Source organism: Bombus impatiens, unplaced genomic scaffold (assembly GCF_000188095.3).
Source record: "Bombus impatiens unplaced genomic scaffold, BIMP_2.2 scf_0019, whole genome shotgun sequence".
Taxonomy (NCBI): domain Eukaryota; kingdom Metazoa; phylum Arthropoda; class Insecta; order Hymenoptera; family Apidae; genus Bombus; species Bombus impatiens.
In genome coordinates, this window is record NT_176438.1 from 1,456,839 (window position 1) to 1,476,250 (window position 19,412).

General features: G+C 36.5%; 1 protein-coding gene and 1 long non-coding RNA gene across 5 annotated transcripts in view; one reads left to right on the forward strand and one right to left on the reverse strand.

The window, feature by feature from the left end:
• The window catches only part of LOC117151431, a 5,060-nt gene extending 1,211 nt beyond the window's left edge, over window positions 1–3,849 (forward strand). The window contains exon 2 of the long non-coding RNA XR_004461347.1: window positions 457–3,849. This is a non-coding gene — a long non-coding RNA (uncharacterized LOC117151431). The remainder of the gene's footprint in view (window positions 1–456) is intronic.
• Window positions 3,850–3,977: 128 nt separating this feature from the next.
• LOC100743649 (UDP-N-acetylglucosamine--peptide N-acetylglucosaminyltransferase 110 kDa subunit) lies at window positions 3,978–19,356 on the reverse strand. 4 transcript variants are annotated; one of them, XM_024365561.2, is made up of 14 exons: window positions 18,999–19,356; window positions 18,716–18,943; window positions 18,173–18,230; window positions 15,591–15,741; window positions 15,270–15,513; window positions 15,030–15,098; window positions 11,392–11,588; window positions 9,080–9,169; window positions 8,834–9,014; window positions 8,098–8,700; window positions 7,495–8,009; window positions 6,292–6,745; window positions 5,830–6,206; window positions 3,978–5,742 (listed from the first exon to the last, which is right to left on the reverse strand). In XM_024365561.2, exons 3-14 carry the CDS (start codon window positions 18,177–18,179, stop codon window positions 5,550–5,552), a joined length of 3,081 nt encoding a protein of 1,026 aa, XP_024221329.1. In that variant the 5' UTR covers window positions 18,180–18,230; window positions 18,716–18,943; window positions 18,999–19,356; the 3' UTR covers window positions 3,978–5,549. The 4 variants fall into 4 exon arrangements, with proteins under 4 accessions (XP_024221329.1, XP_012237420.1, XP_012237412.1 ...); XM_012381997.3 differs by lacking the exon at window positions 18,173–18,230 and having other exon boundaries at window positions 18,716–18,891; XM_012381989.3 differs by lacking the exon at window positions 18,173–18,230.
• Between the last annotated feature and the right edge of the window lie 56 nt (window positions 19,357–19,412).

The following is a 19,412-nucleotide window of genomic DNA, read 5'->3' on the forward strand; positions in this document are numbered from 1 at the left end:
CGACTCGCGGATCGTGTCGAATCGTTTTTTCCGATTTTTTTCCCACGTCTCGGCAGCTCGCCGTTGTTCGTGCCACCTGGTACCGTTACTATTGCCCGTCCTATCAGGATTTTCGTGTTCCCTTGATCGAGCAGCGTTACCTTCTATTTTACACACGTTTTATCTTTTTCCTTGCGCGCCGTTCGACACTTTCGCGACAACGTGAATCGATTTTTAATTCGTATATACCGTGAATTCTATCGTCTGCGATAGCTGCACGAACAATAGCTATTGGATAAACGGTATTGCTCGGTTTTCGTTTCGATGCGAAACGCGTACGAATTAGAAAGCAAGTTAAAAATTAAACGTGACGTTCCGCTATCCTCGATCAAGTCTTAGATCAAACCGAAAGCAACTTTCTGACAACGGTAACCGTAACCATTAACGTACCTGAAATAACGTAATTTATCGTTCCAGACAGTTTTATCTGGTCCATGGTATCGGGAATGAATAGCCCGCCGGTAAATTTATCGAGGAAACCATGAATCGGCTGAATGCGTATATCATCAATTCGATAAGGAGCGTATCGCTTGGGAATCCTCCATAGGCGATCTCTTTCGAGTTTTCCGATTGTCGCGTGCGTTTCGCAATCTTCCAACCTGACTTGTAAGATATTCGCGGTCGCGACTAGGTTTTCTCCGTAGAGCATCGGATGCGAAGTTCCGAGAAGTACCGCGATAGATAAAAATAGATAAAAGCGACGGCATCGGTGGCCCGTTGGCGTTCTGGGAACGCTTTCGTCAATCAGGGTCACGAGTGCACCGATGCGCCTCGTTATGTCTAAAAGCAGTTTCGTGTAACTCCGAGGAAACGAAGGTTTCGTTCAACGAATGAACGGCAACCGTACTGACCTAAACACGTTCTAGATGACAATGCTTTGATGGAAACGCATTAACCAACCGAATTATCGCGTCGGTTACGTGGTTTCCGTATTGTTCTTTGCTATCTCTACCTTGGTACAATGTTACCGAAGTTAAGGGTATTTCCCATTTGCAATCGATAGGTATATATTTAATCATTTCTGTCCCAAGCAGCGTGTCGCATATTTAATTCGTCGAAATAAGAAAGCTGAACTATCATTTATAACGAAGAGGAGAGTTCGTAGGTCGCTTGCAAAAGCCTCAATAACCGTCTCTCTTTCTCGCGTATACGTCGATCGAACGAGCTCGACTATCTTTCGTAACGATGAGGTGAAAAGAAAAGACAGGGTGGTCGCGTTGCGTTGGTGGAAAGATAACAGAGCGCGAGTGTGAAAGAAAACAGTGTGCAATCAACGGTATGCATATACGACACTTTTCGCATAAAGTTGCAAAATCGTGCTGCGCGCAAGCAAAAGCAAAAACTAAGCGACTTTTTTTCAATGCTTCGATAGCAGTTTGCTTTGTCGTGAACGTGCACGACTTATTTCTTAATCCACAATCGAGGGAACCAATGTTGAAACCAGGCTTTGCTAAGGACGCGCCCTATATTTTTGTATGTACGTACAAGTACGTTGTAAAAATATACGTTTATCTGCAAATACGGTTCGTTCTGATATAAACAAGATGGTCAATCGTCGAACAGTCTTTTCGAAAAAAAAGATTGTAGTTAAAAAGCAGAAGAAAATACAGAACACTCGTCGAGTAAGATGAGCATGAGCGTAAAGAGGTTAGGTCGAAGAAGTCTGGGAAAGTAGAGCACAGGGAAATTGGAGGAAATGCAGTGAGAGGGAGAAAATGGGAGAAAAAAAATTGCGGGAAGAAGGGCTGGGACGACGACAAAGTGGAATGAAAGCGAGCGCGAGGGAGGCGGAAGTCGAAGGGTGAAGGAAGGGGGAGAGGAAAAACGCGGGCGTAAAGAAAAGGAAAGGAAACGAAGGGAAACAGAAAGAAACGCATGGCACGAGAAGGGTAGCTGGTTTCGACTTTGTAGTAGGCCTCGATCGATGCTGTTACCATGGTTACAGGGCAGTACCGCGGTGCTCTACTACTGATTATTTATGTCAAGGATCCCTCCCTGCTTCGAAGCTCGGAGCGCAAACTGAAACGCGAATCACCCTAACCGGAGTGGCGATGGTCTTTCGAGTCTCCCTCTCGCAAGATTTCCAACAATTTTTTCACACCGAGTTTACACGTTGCGAACGTTACTCAATTTTCATCCTAGAAACCCGAATTCGCTTTGTCGAATCAATCTTATTTTCAATTTCGTCTTCGAAAATTTCCTACCGACGAATCAGGCGAACGATAAAGTCTCGTACTTAAAAATTCCAAATTGAATCGAGTACGATGTTATCGAAAACGTAGAATGATTCGCTTAGTGATACTACGACTAAATTAAATGCGAATTCTTATACTATTTACACAATTTTTTAACGTTGCTAACTTTGTGATCTATGTATGTAACTACATATGTATACATGTAGATAGAAAAATGTCTCGCGAAATCTAGCTCGAGAAGCAGAACGGGGTTTCTTCGAGCGATTCAACAGCCACGGGAAACCAATAAAAGTTAATGACTCGATTTAAGTGGTTTCACAGAACTTTTCCTTTCTTTCGTTTTTTTCTTACAATGAAAGAGCTTTAAGAAAGACGTGACTAAAACGGACATATGTATTTTATATGGTCTCTAAGATCGGTGTCTATCAGTTATCGAGCAATTTGTTTCTTTTACGAAATCCCTAAGTTTCCTAAACTTTTGGTAAATCAATTTTCAGTGCTTTAATCGTCCAGATAAATAAAAGTATACGAATTTGTACGTCGTAACCCAAGAGATAGGTTATGTCTATTCAGCCATAATTTAAAAGAACTTTAACGTTACAAAAAGTAAAAAAGATAACATAAAGGAATAGGGGTTCTTGTAAGAAATGAGATAATAAGATTATCGGATTAGAGGATCATAAGCCACCGGTAAATTTTTTAATGAATCGTCTTAAATGCGTTGAAGCGAAGATTAGTTGGCATTTAAATGATAGTTATTATTAATGGCAAGTGACGACTGGAGATGGAGCTTCGGTGCTCTTTTTAGAGCGAGCAGGACGGAGTAGAATACGCAGAGGGAAGTATTACCGTTGGGAAGGATGCTTTCGACCCAGTTTCACCCTTCCATGGTGGTGGAACCGTCATGAGCAATCGATACTGCGTCAAGAGCCACGACGTCGTGCTCTATCATTATGAGAGATATTGCTCTACCTTGCGCAGAAACGACAATTAAACGCGAGTAAAATGATGTCATCTTTCTCTTTTAACTTCTCTCTGCTCCTTTTTCGACAAGTTCTTTTTCTAACTCCGCGGCTGCCAATATAACCTAATTTTTAGATTGTAATATTCGACTATTAGTTTAAAAAAATAATTTAACTCTAAAATACTGCCTCTTTCTCTTGCGCTCTCTCTTTTCCTTGCCAAGGTGATATACAGTTTATTAAAGTTAATTATTCGTTACAATCAGTAATATACTCGTTACCTATAACAGGCATCTTCGCCATTTACCGTATAGTTTCTTGAAAGTCGGATAATTTATAATTTTAGCGTGTTAATAAACGTATGATTGGAGAATAATGTAAAAATTTTGTTACTGCTACTTTGAATATGCCGTATCTTTACATGAAGATGATTATTTGGTACATTATATACGTACATTCACAATGTACCTTTTACGTATTCGTCACGGAGTGTTTATAATGTACCACCATTTGCATTCACTTGAATGCAAAATAACCATATTTTTAAGAATTATGATAAAACCGTCAAAATAGTGCGTCATGAGTTACGATATAAAGACGAATCCGAAAACAATTTGTTACAAAAAATAATAAAGAAATCAATTTTCTTATGAGTTTGCAATCGTTCTAAATTAAATACGTAATTATATAATCAATGGTATGTAAGTGTACGTGTAGTCGTACAATTTCAAAGTGATAGTTAAATTATTTCAACTATGAATTCAATAATGAGATAATTTAATAATTTATTGACTTTGGTAAATTTATTTCAATGTTCTTCAAATGTTGAATTAATGTAAATCTACACAAATATGTTACTACCGTCTATAGAAATGAAAGTTTGATACTTGAATTTTACGTTTCACTCTACAGCTGCTAGTTCTTGTGCGATGTATTTGTTCGAGCTACATCCGGAATAGTAATTAAGAAACAGAGATTTTTAATGGTTACTTTTACATCTGTATGTTCGATGTAAATTGTGCGTAATGGGGACAATTATTCATTATCGAGAATGTGCAATGTTGATAATACACATAGTGGGCGGATGAGGTCATACATACAATAAATTCAACGAGACGTTACAAGCTGTTCTTCCTACTTATCTTAACTTCTCGAGTTTTAAACAAAATTTATTTCAACTTAAAAATGCACCTTCTTTCTCGTTTTATTATAAATTGCATAGAATAATCATGTTTTGAATAAAGATAAGAAATTCAAGCAAGTTCTTCGTTCAAGCATTACCTGTATTTTTCTATGTGAAACTGGTATATCAAAAGACTGAGTAAAGAATTTCACAAAGAAAAAATCAATCTTACTAATCGCATATTCATCAGAACACACTCACAACGTAACAGCCACTTTCCTTCGAATTATATTTTTAATCATTTTTTGTTTATTCTATAGGCGTACATCTCAAAGTTTGCTACAGTCAACGTCTTTCGCTACCTCACACATTTCTTTAATCTTAACTTACGCACTATCAAACTAAAGCAATAACTAACAATTATCTTTTTAATATTTACACGTCTATCTCATTAACCAATTGTATATAATACAACTTGCACTCTTTGCTATCAGCGATTTCTAGCAATAACAGATTGGTGTAAGTAATCCGCTCCTGAACCTTTTTTTTTTTGTGTTTCAATCTTCTTTTACGAGCCAATCGTATTCGAAGTAAACGACGAATATTACTACAATAGCATAAAAAATAATCAAGGGAACATCTTCATATCCTCTTAACATTGTCAACAATCCACGCGTCAGAAACCTTCCAAATCAAGGAAATCGAATAAAAATACTAATACCAACTGCATATTTCACGTTAATAATACAAACGTTCATCAGTATACATACAATTGTGTACTTTATACAATGAAAAAAAAAAAGAAATTAGTCTTGTACATAATCCCACTCCAATTCAGGCTACATACGATATTACCACAAAGATGAACGAAAGATATAAACACTTGACTATGAGAATTGTATTATATATATAAATAAGGTGAAAGATACGATGGCATAACATAATTATTTTTTATGACTCGTATGATACAATCCACAATTTTTTTCTTTCTCTGGGACATCAAATGTTTAATTGAACGTACGCGCATAACGTTATCCTGTGTAATCTAAGCTCGATGATTTATCATACAAAACAGTAAATACCAGAATAAACGGAATTTATATGAAAATTATATTTTTGTGAAATAGATTATCGACCATCTATTTCAAATGCTACGTTTTCGAAAAAGGGGGGAGAGAAAAACAGATGTGGAATTGAGGTTGTATAGATAAAAACATTCGAGAACTATTCTTAAGATGCAGTTGCTAGTAATTTTTGCATCTCAGTTTTGTCTACTGCTGACACATGATCAGGTTTTTCGCCTCTCGCGAAACGTTCCCACATCTTTTTGTACAGCATTTCCATGCCTACTGCATATAGCTTGCAATTGAATAAAGGACTTTCAGATCTTGCTTTCCATACTTTGGCTCGCGTTGCTTTCAAACTTAAAAAGAAACAGTTGGTTAATTCACGTCGAAACTAATGATAATAAAAACTAAAAACAAGGGATAGAAGAAAACGATTTACTTACTATTCCCTGTCAGTACCCAAACGAATAGCAATATCCTGGTATTCTTGTCGTGTTCGTGCAATCAATTCAGGGCATCCCAAAGTATTCAACTGACTAGCAGCAACGCGAGACGCTAACGTTTCACCTGGTAGTGTAACCACCGGAGTTCCGGTCCATAAAACATCCATGCTAGTAGTGTGACCATTGCAAAGCGGTGTGTCCAAGCATACGTCGGCTAACTGCCCTCGTCTAACGTGCTCTTCCTTCGCAGCAACATTACTAAACAGGATCCTACCGGGAGCTAAGCCTAACTGTTGAGCTGTTGCTTGTAAGTTTGGTTCACCAACGGCCGGAAAGCGTAGCAGCCACAATACAGAGTTTGGCACATGTTTTAGGATCTGAAATTTAGTATCGGTTTATAAATATAAAATACGTAATAATTTTAATAAAATAAGTTCGTTACGAAAAAACGAATGAACTTACATGTGCCCACATATGAAGCGTGAGCGGATCAATTTTATACAACTGATTGAAATTGCAATAAACGACTGCATCTTCTGGTAGACCATACTGTTGCCTCGTTGTGATCATAATATTTTGAGGCACTTCTTCACCCGTAGCTGTTTTATTGTTCACTTGCGTAGTGGCCATACCATTCTGAACTACAACACCATTTACGGACATTTGGCATTGTCCAGAAGCAATCATCGTTTCGATAGGAGTAGTGGTTGGTAATTCTGCAACTTTCAGCGAAATTTCTACTGGTTTGTTTTCAGCGTCCGGTACAACTACTTCGCGAATTTCTTTGACACATGTATTTTCAATCATTGGAGAAAGATCGGTGGCATTTATTACAGCTACGTTATCTGCTACCTTGCCCTTCATATTCAATTTGTCCGTTAAGATGAGACGTTCCTTTAAATGTGGGAACATTTGCCTGGAGAAGAAAATATATAAGATAGAAAAAAATGTTAATTAAATTTCATGTATAGTACGTATTTTCTCCATAATTGATCGAAAGTCGGGATTACTCGGCTGTCCTCAGATGAATTTTCATGTATAGGAGTTAATTGAATGTAACAAATACGATCCTCCGTTCTACCCAACTTATAAAAAATGGGCGAATGAAAAAGGAAGAAGACCGCGAGTGGACTTGATAAAAGAAAAACATGTTGGTTAGACAATCGTAACGTAGCAATAACAACGGACCTTTTTTATTTTCAATCCTTATTGAATAAAGCTTTAACCAATGTAATTGTGAGGCTTCCCTGATTAAAACAAAACTAAGCACGAAATAATTTGAAATATATTTACTTATTTAGTGATATTAACTTATTTTCTTTCTATTATATATACATGTAAATATGATTTGAACTATATCGTGTTTGGTCTTATTTTAATCAGAAAACTCTCACAAATACGTTAGTAAAATTTTAATTAAAAACAAATTAGAGATAAGAACGTTTCATCATTGAATAATTAGTATTGTTTTATAGAACTGGAATTGAATTCGATTAAGTTACATTACTCAGCTGTCGAACTCCGCGGTATGTCAAAGGGAACACTATAGTTTCTTGGGGAGAATTCACTCAATAGTAGGGATGACGACTGATCAATTATGACAAACATAGTGGCAATCAATTATAGAGAAAATACTATATGCAATCGCATATCTTGTAGACTTACTTATGATCTCCAATAAAATACGTGTGTGGCATGTAAGCAAGTTTTTCGCTGTATTGATTAGCAAGTTCCAATGGTGATGTAACTTCATCCGTAATTAAATAATCCATGAAACTAGCTCCTGATGTTCCTGGATATCCAAGCCACATCACCTGAACAGGTGCTGGTCTCAGAGCGAATATTTCATTTCTCGCTCCTTTCGTGTATCCATTCATATTTACTAAAATATGAATTCCATCCGCGTTAATACGATCAGCTGCTTTTCCATTGCACGGAATCTGTGATAGATCTACGAAGTGTTCAGCTTCTCTGGCAATCTTTGCTCGGAACGTGGTTCCGTCATCCGCACTGAGGGCGTAGCAAAAGATTTCAACATTCTGTCTCTCGTGCAGTCCTGGGATTGATTGCATAAGATGACTAGTAGGATGATTTCCAAAATCTGACGAGACATATCCAATCTTTAAGCGAGCACCGATCTCACGTGGATACTTGTATGGTTGTTTATGTAACACATGAATCTGTAACAGATATAAAACCGTCGTGAAACAAACGTATTTGCATTTTTATTGCTTCAGATAAACCGTGTACTTAAAAAATATCATTTACCTTCTCGATGCAAAGATTTGCATGCCTAGCAGCAATAGCCTTTCTAAATTCATGAGACAACGGATAGAGCATGGAATGGTGTGGGTGTACGCTAGGCAACCTATTCTTATCCAGTTGCTCAGCAACAATCGAAACTAATTTCTTCATTCGAGCTTCATAATCAGTCCAGTCGCAAACGATCTGAAGGCAATGCGCTAAGTTACAATATGCATCAGGGAAGTCGGGCTTCAGCTTTAACGCAGTTCGGTATGATTGAATAGCCTCAGGAATGTTTCCAGAATCCTTATGAATCGAAGCTAAATTGGAATGGGCGTCAGCGAAAGCGGGGTTAATTTGAATAGCTCTTGTATAGCATTGAAGAGCTCCCTGTATATCTTGCATTTCTTTCAAAGTATTGCCCATGTTCGAGTACGCATCCGCGAAAGTTGGCTGAATACGAATAGCCTCCTTGTAATGCATTAGTGCTTCATTTAATTTTCCTTGTTGCTGTAATACGGAAGCCAGATTGCTATGAGCTGCGGCAAACTCAGGGAATACTTCAAGCGCTTTCAGATATAATCGAGTTGCTTCTTCGATGTATCCTTGTTCGCGTTTTATGTTGGCCTAAAATTCCGAATACATCGAATAACAAAGAGAAGAAACGTAATAATAATAAAAAGTGAAGACAGAAACGCGTTACACGTTATTGTCTTGTTCATTAAACTTTCCCACGGAATTTGAATATAAATATAAGTACCAGATTATTAAGGGAATCGGCATGTGAGGGGCAGAGGCGGAGAGCCGTATTATAGCAATCCTCAGCCTCGACCACTTGTCCCTTTTCTTTGAGCGCGTTCGCCAAATTGCAGTAAGCATCTGGGAAATTTGGTTGTAGTTCAATAGCACGACGGTACGTATCAATGGCCAAATCGATAAGCCTGTAAAACAAAATAAGTTAACGCACGATAAAAAATAAACAAAGTAAATTCCCTCTGATGCTTACCCTTGTTCATAGTAGACACACGCCAGATTTCCATGTACGACTGCATTGTTAGGACTGAGATTCAAAGCACGCAGATAAGCAGCTACAGCTCTGTTACAAACAGAAAATTCGTATGTCGTTAAAATTCATCACACAACGAAAGAAAACATTTAGGTCGTTTTCTGAACGAACGGACGATGAATCACAATTTAATCGATTCCAATTGAATCAATAGTGTCGCATCAAAGTATACGTGGAATTGCGTAGAAAGTTCTTTGTTGGTTTCGGTTTTGGTAACAATGGTCGATGATACCACACCCGACGACACACGGTCTTTGCATAAATTGCACACGTGCCGCGCACACCGCTATACGGTGACGTGTCACGCCGGTAACGCTATACAGAAAATAGTTATAAATTAACCTTTTCACGTTATATTTAATCCACGAGATACATCCACGGGTTGAGGATCGTGAGAGAGCTCGTTCTAATTGAACGCGTAACGAGGGTGCGATCGTGGTCGAGGGCGAGATCACTGTATACACGACAACACACTGGTAGTCCATTCCTTCTCCATTTCCATATCTCAATAAATTAATTTGTCTGCGTGTGTGTGTGTGTGTGTGTATGTGTATGCGTGTATGTATCTTTTAAATATCAATAAACAAAATCAACAACTTCCTCGACAGATAGTAGACACGATACCACGAGCAGCTTTCCGCCGTGAAACTCGCCACGAGCTACGCGTTTTTGGCATATCCGTTAAGAACTTATACACCCTCCCACGGAGAATAAAAGGGGTTCTCTCTCCATCGTAGGGGCGGAGCGATCCTTGAAATCGATAGTTGCCCTCCAGTTTCTCCCGTTATTGTGCGTAACTGGAATTTAGATTCCAAGGATTCCGAACACTCGTAAATAAGAAAATGCAGCTCGTATTCCAGTGGTAATTTCGCATCTGTTGCCAAGCGCAAGCCCCATTCTCTCTCCGTTAAAAAGGCTGTGTGGATACGTACGTATGACAAGAAGGTCGAGATTCTCGGAAGGCGAACAGGACATGAATTCGCGACATGTGTAAATCATCTTTATGCTTGTTTATACATCGATTTTACGTATTATCGTTGTTTCTTTTTCATTAAATTTTTAAATGTAAATATCTTACGGTAAGAACCGATGATATCTCAAATATCGTAATAAATACGGAAAATCCAGAATAAATGGATCGTTTTCAAATTTACACATGCTGCGTGACATTACCAAAATAATAGAAAATAATGAAAGCCGCTAACACACCTAAGAAATTAGGAATTCGCGTAATGCACGAGTGAAGGTTGCCAGCGGGCATCGCTCTGGAGAAACAAAGGACGATGAACTTCAAAGGACGCTGTATGAATATCGATTCGGTGTTTACACGTCGGCTCATGCGCTTTGCTCGCGAATTCTTGGTAAACGTGTTTCAGAAACGGAAAACGTGTGAAACCTTCCGACCTCGTTCGTCTCTTTTCGCGCGGCAAAAGTAAAAATAGAGCACCATTTCGTTCGAGCACGAAACATTTTCGTACCGAAAATACAGCAAAGAACTTTCGTGAAAACAGTCCCATTATATTGGCACAAAAATGTATTGTTTGACTTGTGACTCTCCAATTAACGTAACAGTATTGAACATTAATGGTATAACTGTAAGTCAGATTTTTTTAGCACAGACTTTATAAACCGTCGCCTATGAGAAATTGAAGAGACGACGATCGATCATACTGTGCATTTTAAATTATTGTAGGAGCCGACGAAAAACGAGAAAGAAGGTTTCATGAGAATCGAACCTAGGGCCTCCGGCTGGTAAGCCGGGACTCTATCCCTATCGCTAAGTCGTGTTCTCATGTTTCTCTTTATTATTATACGTCTTACTGTGAAGTTTTGTATTGTCGTATTATAACAACAAAAGAAGATTTTTATATAATTTTTATATAAATCTACTCGCATATCGAATGATATTTATTTTCTTGCTAAACATTGGCCGTTTCACGTACTATCGACCGAGAAGTTAAACGTTTCAATTGCAAGTTTTGAAAATACTAGTATTTTAAAGCAATATCACAAATTATAAAATTATTGTTACTAACGTAGAATTATGAATAAACGTTCTATGTATTGCCAACGGTTGTTGCATTATTTCGCCGTTTAAACCAGTTCAACAAATTGTTGTGAAAATTGTCATATATGTTAATATCCTATTTGAACATGCAAGTATCTACCTTATTTCAAATAAAATGCCAATTCAAACGTTCTAACGAAATGTACGAATATAGAGCCGTTAGAAATCAATGATTTAATCTCACCTATCAAAGATTCTAGCCTCTTTGAGTACATTGCCAAGATTGATGTAGGCGTCCAGAAAATTTGGGTCCAAAGCTACGGCCTTCTCGAAGTGATGGATCGCCAACCAAATCTCGCCTTGAGCGTTGAATACACAGCCAAGATTACTCCATGCGACTGCGAAGTCTGGCCGCGTTTCAATCGCCTTTAGATAGCAAGCCTATAGACATAAACAGAGGATCAGAGAAGATGTTCCCGTACTGTGAGAGACGCGCCGCGCGCTTTGCCCGGCCTCTCCTCGCCGCGCCGCAGCTTTCACACATTTCACCACCTTCGAGAAATTTCAGAGAATAAAATTATCTCTTCATACATTCGTCCTCTCTGTCTTGCTTCGTTATCTCCTTTTTCCTTGTTCTACATCCCTTTACTTCGAACAATTCTTAATGCAAATCATCGGCGCCAAGTATTTTGTTCGTAACAGAGCTGATATAAATACCTTTAAGAATCAATTGTATTCAATTTTACGTGATGAACTTTATCACGTTTATCGATTGCGCGATTATTTCTTTATTACATTCTCAATATTCATTATTAGCGATCGATATTCGATGAAAGAATAGAAAGTTCGTTGGTGATGAAGAAAAATTTGATAAACGCTTGGACATTAGATAATTTTAAGCGATTTTGTATCTTGGTGCATTTAATGACATGTAAAATGCTAACGCGACAGATTTATAGAATTTTGTGTAAGATTTGCTTTAGCTTGGGATATGACTTCTTTCGATGAAAAACGAGAAAGAATCAGAAACAGAGAGAACGAGACCCATTTTGCAAATCATACAATGTGTAGTGGATTGGAATCTAGTGTGAAAACAGGAGAAAAGGATTTAGGTGCGCGCTAGAAACGTCATCGTAGAAAATAAGCGATACGGGTGTCCTGTCTCGTGTCTATCGATTCTCCGGAATGCGTCCGGTGGACTCGACAGCACGTAGTACGCCCCTCGCCATTGTTACTTCAGTTCTGCTCAATTCACTTGGCCAATTCACCTCCAACATTGTCCATTCTCAGTCGACGAGCTTAAACAAACATTGTTCTTCATTACCCATATGTTCCCTTCATCAACATTTACCATCAATTAAATTTATATTATCGTTTATCCCTAGGAAAATATTTGTCGAAAATCTTCTTTATATGACGACGCTCCTAAGGGTCAAGCAGGGATGTGCATCGCGCGTGCCGAGAGGCGGGCTGCATTGTTATAAAAAACAGAGTAATCCGTACCTAAACAATAAGTAAAAAGGGCATTTACAGTCGGCCGATCTCTATGGGAAGCGGTAAAGAGAGGCTGGATGATAGAAACGAATAGGATTCGTAGCATCGGGATAACTGGATATGGATAGAAACGTTGAAGTTGGATGAGCTTTAACAGAGGATTCTCGTTTCAATGGAGAAACAGAAATGAGTCGTTCATAAGATCTTCATCCGTATTTCCGTGCTTCCGTATCTGCAATCGCATACGAACGTCGTAAACACAGATGCTGCTAAACCTTTCTATCCCGAGTTAAAATGATCCAACTTTCAATCTCTTTCGAAACAGCGGAGCCAATTGGTCTGATGGAATGTTCAGAGATCGGCCTTGGGAATTACTTTACCTGCAGTGTACCCTTTGGTAGGTTGACGGTAGGTACGGCTCGCAAGTTCTCATAATAAACTTAGACCGAGAGACAGTGTGTTACTGAATAACCAGATTCAGATTCACCCTTTGACGAAGGAACCCATGGTAACCGACCAATCACATTGCTCCGACTTCCCCTCCTAGAGTTGATCATCCCATCCACAACAACAATACAGCTGCGTTAATGTCTCTTCACTGATACTCTTCGCCTCAACTTTGTCTTTTTAATTTTTTTTATCTTTTTTTTATATTTTCTTTTCTTTTTTAAATACGTATACAGAGGTACCTAGTTATGCGTGCCGCTGAAAGACACGCTTCGCTGAGCTCGTCAGCCACCATATTATAATCGTGCAATTCTTATCCCAGTTCCTCAATATCGATCGTTAACAATTACATTGAAAATAGATTCCCCAATTAACAAGAAGGAAAGAACAAATTAAATCACCTTATATAAAGTACAACAAACGTCTTAATCTCGATCTCGATACATTAACGATGTTTTAAAAAATTATAAAGACCACGAATGAATGTGTACGTCGCTTTTTATAGCTATGAGCAAGAAAGATAAATTTAAAAAACCATTTTCCTGTTAAAATCAACTTTCATTTTATAGTCCCATATACCAGTAGTTCGAACCGATATCATTCTGTAAATGTAACATTATTGGTGGCAAAACGTACTAAGCGAAAAACGAACAAGTGAACTAGAGAGCGCTTAAGAACGACAGGAAATTCAACGGAAGGCTTTTCTCTTTGCTGCAGTAAGTTCTGTCGATGAGTTTGATTGCAGAAAGTACAAAATATTAAATAAAGACACCAATGGGTAATCAATGTAGATAAAGCAAAATTGTCAGCAATTTATACTGTCTGCAATTATTTCTACTCGTCGACTATCGCCGCGCCGCGCTGCTATTATGAAGTAGACCACTTGACTTGTTTATTTTTCTATGTATCATTGGAACAAATGAAACTTGTGGGAGTCGGAAAAGTCCCGTGAGTTTCCAAATTAAAAAATATTTTGATGCACAAATGGCTTACATAGATTCATACAAAATTATCAATTTTTTATATTAGACATTACGATAGGTGTAGAATTGGTCAAGTGATCTCGCGCAATTATCATTGTACACACAACTTGTTTACTTTTAAAATTGGAAAGAGTAGAGATAGTGGAAAAGAAAGGTCGCATTTGTCCACGTATATGTAACGGATCAGTATACCTAAAGTAAATACACATTCAGAATGAGCTGAATCAAATGAGATGAGCTTAAATGCTACATTCGCGCGCTGCTGATCCTATTGTAGCTTGTAAGAAAAAAATTAATATCTTTTACTTAATCAATAATAAAAAAAGATACTGCTGTAATAGGATCGGCAAGTTAAACTTTGCAATAACACCAAGTAAAGAAATTTTGTTGTTACTCTTATCAGTGTTATTCCAAAACGCGCAATGCGAAGAGGGATTCTATATAGTTTTCAGCTAATTTTAAACTTAAACCCTCATGCTGCGTTTGATGTCTTGAAAAGAACATTATTTTGCTCCGAGTATCTTTGTTGATTCTCAATAAAAAGGCAAATAAAAACAAAGACACCAAACGCAGTGATTAGTTAATTAAATGGAAAAACACGCACAATGGGCAATCTACTACCAAAACTTAAATTTTCTGTTCATGCCTTTTTAAAAGCTAATTCTGATAGTAGGCCACCATGCGTCGCGCACATATCTTTTTTCACCACAAAGAGAAAGAGCTTTTCGCCTCTAGTATATGGATACCAGTTGTTCCTGGTTGTTCTATAGAGCTGCCAACTAGTACTTGCGCACATTTTACGCAATGCATCTGTACCTTGTCAAAAAAAATTGTCAAAATGAGACTGCAAAAGTCGATATCCTAGTATTTGATTGTGGTATTGATGCATCCGAATATGTGCATGTCACGTTAAATTAAATTAATTTACAACAATGTGTAGCAGATAAAGAAAACCTACCTTGGCTTCATCAAGTCTTGCTAATGCTTTCAAAAGATTACCGAGATCGCTTCTCACACAGTAAAGATCCTGTAACATATAAAAACGTAAAATCTATATTGAATAATCCTATAAACAAGCAGTAAACAAGCAATCTTTAGAAAATAAGTCAAAACTATATTTAACATAATGTAGTAGCGTTTAAACTATATGTAAAGGACTAGAAAGAAATATGTATTAATAACAGAGTGGATTTCTCACAGGGTTATATTGTAGAGCAGTTACATATGCTTGAACTGCTTGTTCCATATCTCCTGCAGCTACTAATGCAGCTGCTAGATTGATGTAACCATCAATGAAATCTGGTTTCAATCTAACAGCATGTCGATAATTTTCCAAAGCTTCCTGTAGTTGGCCACGTTCCTTGTAAACATTTCCAAGATTGCTGTAAGCCTCTGCCAATAACGGATTCTGCTTTATTGCTAAGCTACTGTAATGTGCAGATCTGAAATGCAAGAACAGAAATTTATTAGTACTGTATTTTATTTAAAAGTTACATAATAAGTGGAACAGGTCGCTTACTTTTCTAGCCTTCTACATTGAAAATGAATAGAAGACAATAATAGAAGAACTCCTGTGTTATTTGTTTCCTGCCTCCAGAGTTGCATACAATGTCTTTCCGCATTCTCATAATCTCCTGCCTGATATTCTCTATGAGCAAGTTCCAATAGCCCTGAAAAACATTAACTTATGGATATCTAAGTAATCTTAAAAATTATATAAAAATAAAATTTGTCAATATTCACGTAAATATAAAATGCAATAATGTGTAAAATAATACTTTTTACAGAATAAAATATTTATCAATTTTTCATGTAAATTTAGTTATTTTTGCACATATTTAAATATATATATATATATGTATGTATATATTGAACTACAAGTGCTGCTAGTATATCACTACACCAATAAGAAATATGCATATTGTAGATGATTTACATGGAATATTCCTGTTTGAAAAACGTCTGGGTACTTAGTACGATCTATTGTATATAAATAAAAATATAATTTAAGTGTTTTTATGACGCTATCTTAATTTCAAAGTGCTTATTTCATATTATAAACTTCACAAAAGTTTACATAAATAAAATATACCTATACACGCGTGCAGAATAAAATATATCAATTTGTTTAGCCGATTTTTTGGAAACTTAAAATAGCATGAGAAAAGAAAGTAGAAATTAAAAAATACGAACAATAGGAGTCAACTGCAACGTTAATGGTTTGATTATCAGTAATTGCAATTAGCTCTTTGCCTTGCGTATCTTGTGTAACAACTAGAAGATTCTGTCCATTTTGCCACTCGACGGTTCCATTACAAACGTCATCCGAACTATTGACCACGTTTCCAATTATGCCGGTTGAATTTTTTATTACGTTTTCTTTCTTCTCTGCCAGTTTTATACTCATTTTGTCCACGAAATTGTTCCAAACGCGTTATTCTCTTCTTCCCAATTCCGATACGCACACTGTTTTCACACAATCACCTCTGATACAAATTCGAGACTTTTCTACGTTTCAATATTGGTAACTCAATTTTTTTCTTCGGTAGTATCTAGCTAATTCTAAATTAATTTTATCCTTCAGATTCACTTTCTTTGTGTGTACTATTCCTTCGTTATTTCAAGCCACGCAACGGTACCTATTATTTCCTCGTTTCTGTACACACCGTGGCCTCTGTGTTTCTATACAAGTTACGCTTTGGCCAGGTTATCCCCGGTCTCTGATAGACCAAGAAGCAACCTGATTGGTCAACTCGATGACTATGGCGGACTCCTGCATCGCTGGGTAAAATCAAGAGATGGGGGTAAGGAAGACACCCGGCTCAACACCGTAGATATTATGCTCGGTGCCCCATGATTTTCACCTTCTACATTTTGTCTCTTGCGTTTGATAATTTTGCTTTTTTATCATTGCTGATATAACTAATAGACGTTTATAGAGTTAATGTTAAGTTATTTTTAGTAACAAAAAGGTAAACTATCTGATCTAACAAATAAATCTATGTTATCGTTGTTTTGCTAATTTTATCCTTGTTACAATCTTTCTATTAATGAAAAAATGTATCGAATATATATGAAAGTATGGTTACATATAATATACAAAATCTAATAAAAAAAAACATGTAATACGTTCCAACTTATAACATTTTACTTATCAATAATAACAATTAATAATCAGAAAATCAACGCAAAATCTAATAAAGAGCAGAAAATTTGTATTTTCAATTTATGAACGAAACCAAACATCTTCTTCACATGCAATCAACTTTTACTAAAAATTAATTTCAAAGTGAAAATTATTTTTATAATGACATGGAAGCCGAATTTTTATAATGACATAGCCGAATATAAAAACTAAATTATAACGAATATAAAAAAAAAAATTCGGTAACTCCTAAGGCGCATGTACATAGTACGTGGCTGGGGGCACACAAAGAAATTACAATAGTGGTTCTCAATCTGCATAAATAAAACTGACTTTTGAAATCGGTTGCCTATTTTTAATATCAAAATTTACATCTCAAAGGTCGAAGTAACTTTTGTAGTATTGCAATATTGATTCTTGAAATTTCATACAGAAAATTCAACAAAAAGTATAACATATGTTTGTTAAAGTCGAAGTTATTATCACCTAATTTAAGATTTAAAATAATATTGATTCTAGAGAGAGAAATAAAATAGAGATATCATGAAATTTTGATATATGAATTGATACAGCAACCAAACGTTTAATTGCAAAATTATTGCACTAACTAGCAAAAAAGAACCACTGGCGCTATGCGAAGGGACGGTCATCCCCACTCTTTCGAACGGAAAGCAGATGGTATAGGTACCGATACTGAGTGGAATATTCCACCGTCACTTTGATGAAGCGGAAACAGCGACTGAAGAGTAAGAGGGAAGAGTAGGAAGCTTAAGAAAGAATAAGCTTCTAAACGGGAGAAAACCATACACAACAACGACAAAATAATAATGCTTCGATTCGTAAAGAAAGTAAAATGAATTCTAAAATTACCGAATAATGTTAAAGACAGCAATAATATATACATACATATATCATAATAAATTTCTGATAGATTTGTAGAAAAGGAGAATATATACCTGCCATAGATTTATTAGGTTCCCGCTTATATGACGTTTTCTATTTTTTATTATATACCTATAAATATCATTTGCACATAGTTATGTATATACCTCTGTTTTATGTTATTACGGCACATTGCAATAAATTAAATGATGTATAAAATACATATATCATGCACATAAATTAAACGAAATATTGATGATGATTGTTTCTCTACTAATGTACAATTTTATTCGGTAATATTTTTTTAAATTAAAATTTAATTCCAGTCAGATTATTAAGATTAACCAAATCGCGGACATATCGTGGAAAATCTTACAAATCATATCAATATATTAAATAAATGGATAAATAAAATACATAACAATAAATAAATCTGTATAATCTTTACTTGCCGATATTAAGCAGAAATTTGTATGATATACTTTTAGTAACACGAATCAGAACATTTCAAAATCAATATCTGCAAACTCATTATTCATCTGATCGGACACCTCGCGAATACAATTTTGATTGTGAAAATGGAATGGTACGTAGTTAAAAATCATTTGACTACGTACCAACTGTCGAAAGCTGTTGTATCTCGTTCATCTTGAGAATGACACTGGTGCCTGCGATTTGTTGATGATTCTGCTGCTGTTGCTGCTGTGGCTGCTGCTGTGCTTGCATGATGACGACCACCATAAAAAATGATACATGAACAAGAACGGCGTAAGAAGTTGGTAATCAAGGGCCACTGTTCTTGCCAAAATCCAGTATCAAAATCGAAAGTTGTATATAAATGAAATCTGAAAAGGACTTTTTACTTTCCGGAAAACGGAAACAAAAACGTGCGGCACTTACATTGGTATACACTAGCGCGATCTTGTAGCGTGCGCCATTATGGATTTTCAAGCACTTTACTTAAACCGAGAATTACTAGACAATATGCAAATCACATAAGACACAAATTATATAATGATCAATTATTTTGTTATTCAAAAGTATTTTTTCTATAAGTTTTTATCACGATAGCCGAGTTCTTCACAAACGACGACTTGTCAATTCTATAATAACTCGAACCACGAACGTAATACAGTCTGATACGAAAAACCAATCGATGAACGTATTCCGAGTCTCTAACTCGTTGCGTTCTACGCGCGGGAAATACGTCATATTAATATTACCGATAATCAACTTGTGCACACGCGGCTATTGTATTTCACGAACCCTGCAAATTCTTAATGTAAAAATCGTTTTTGATTGATGAAACTATTA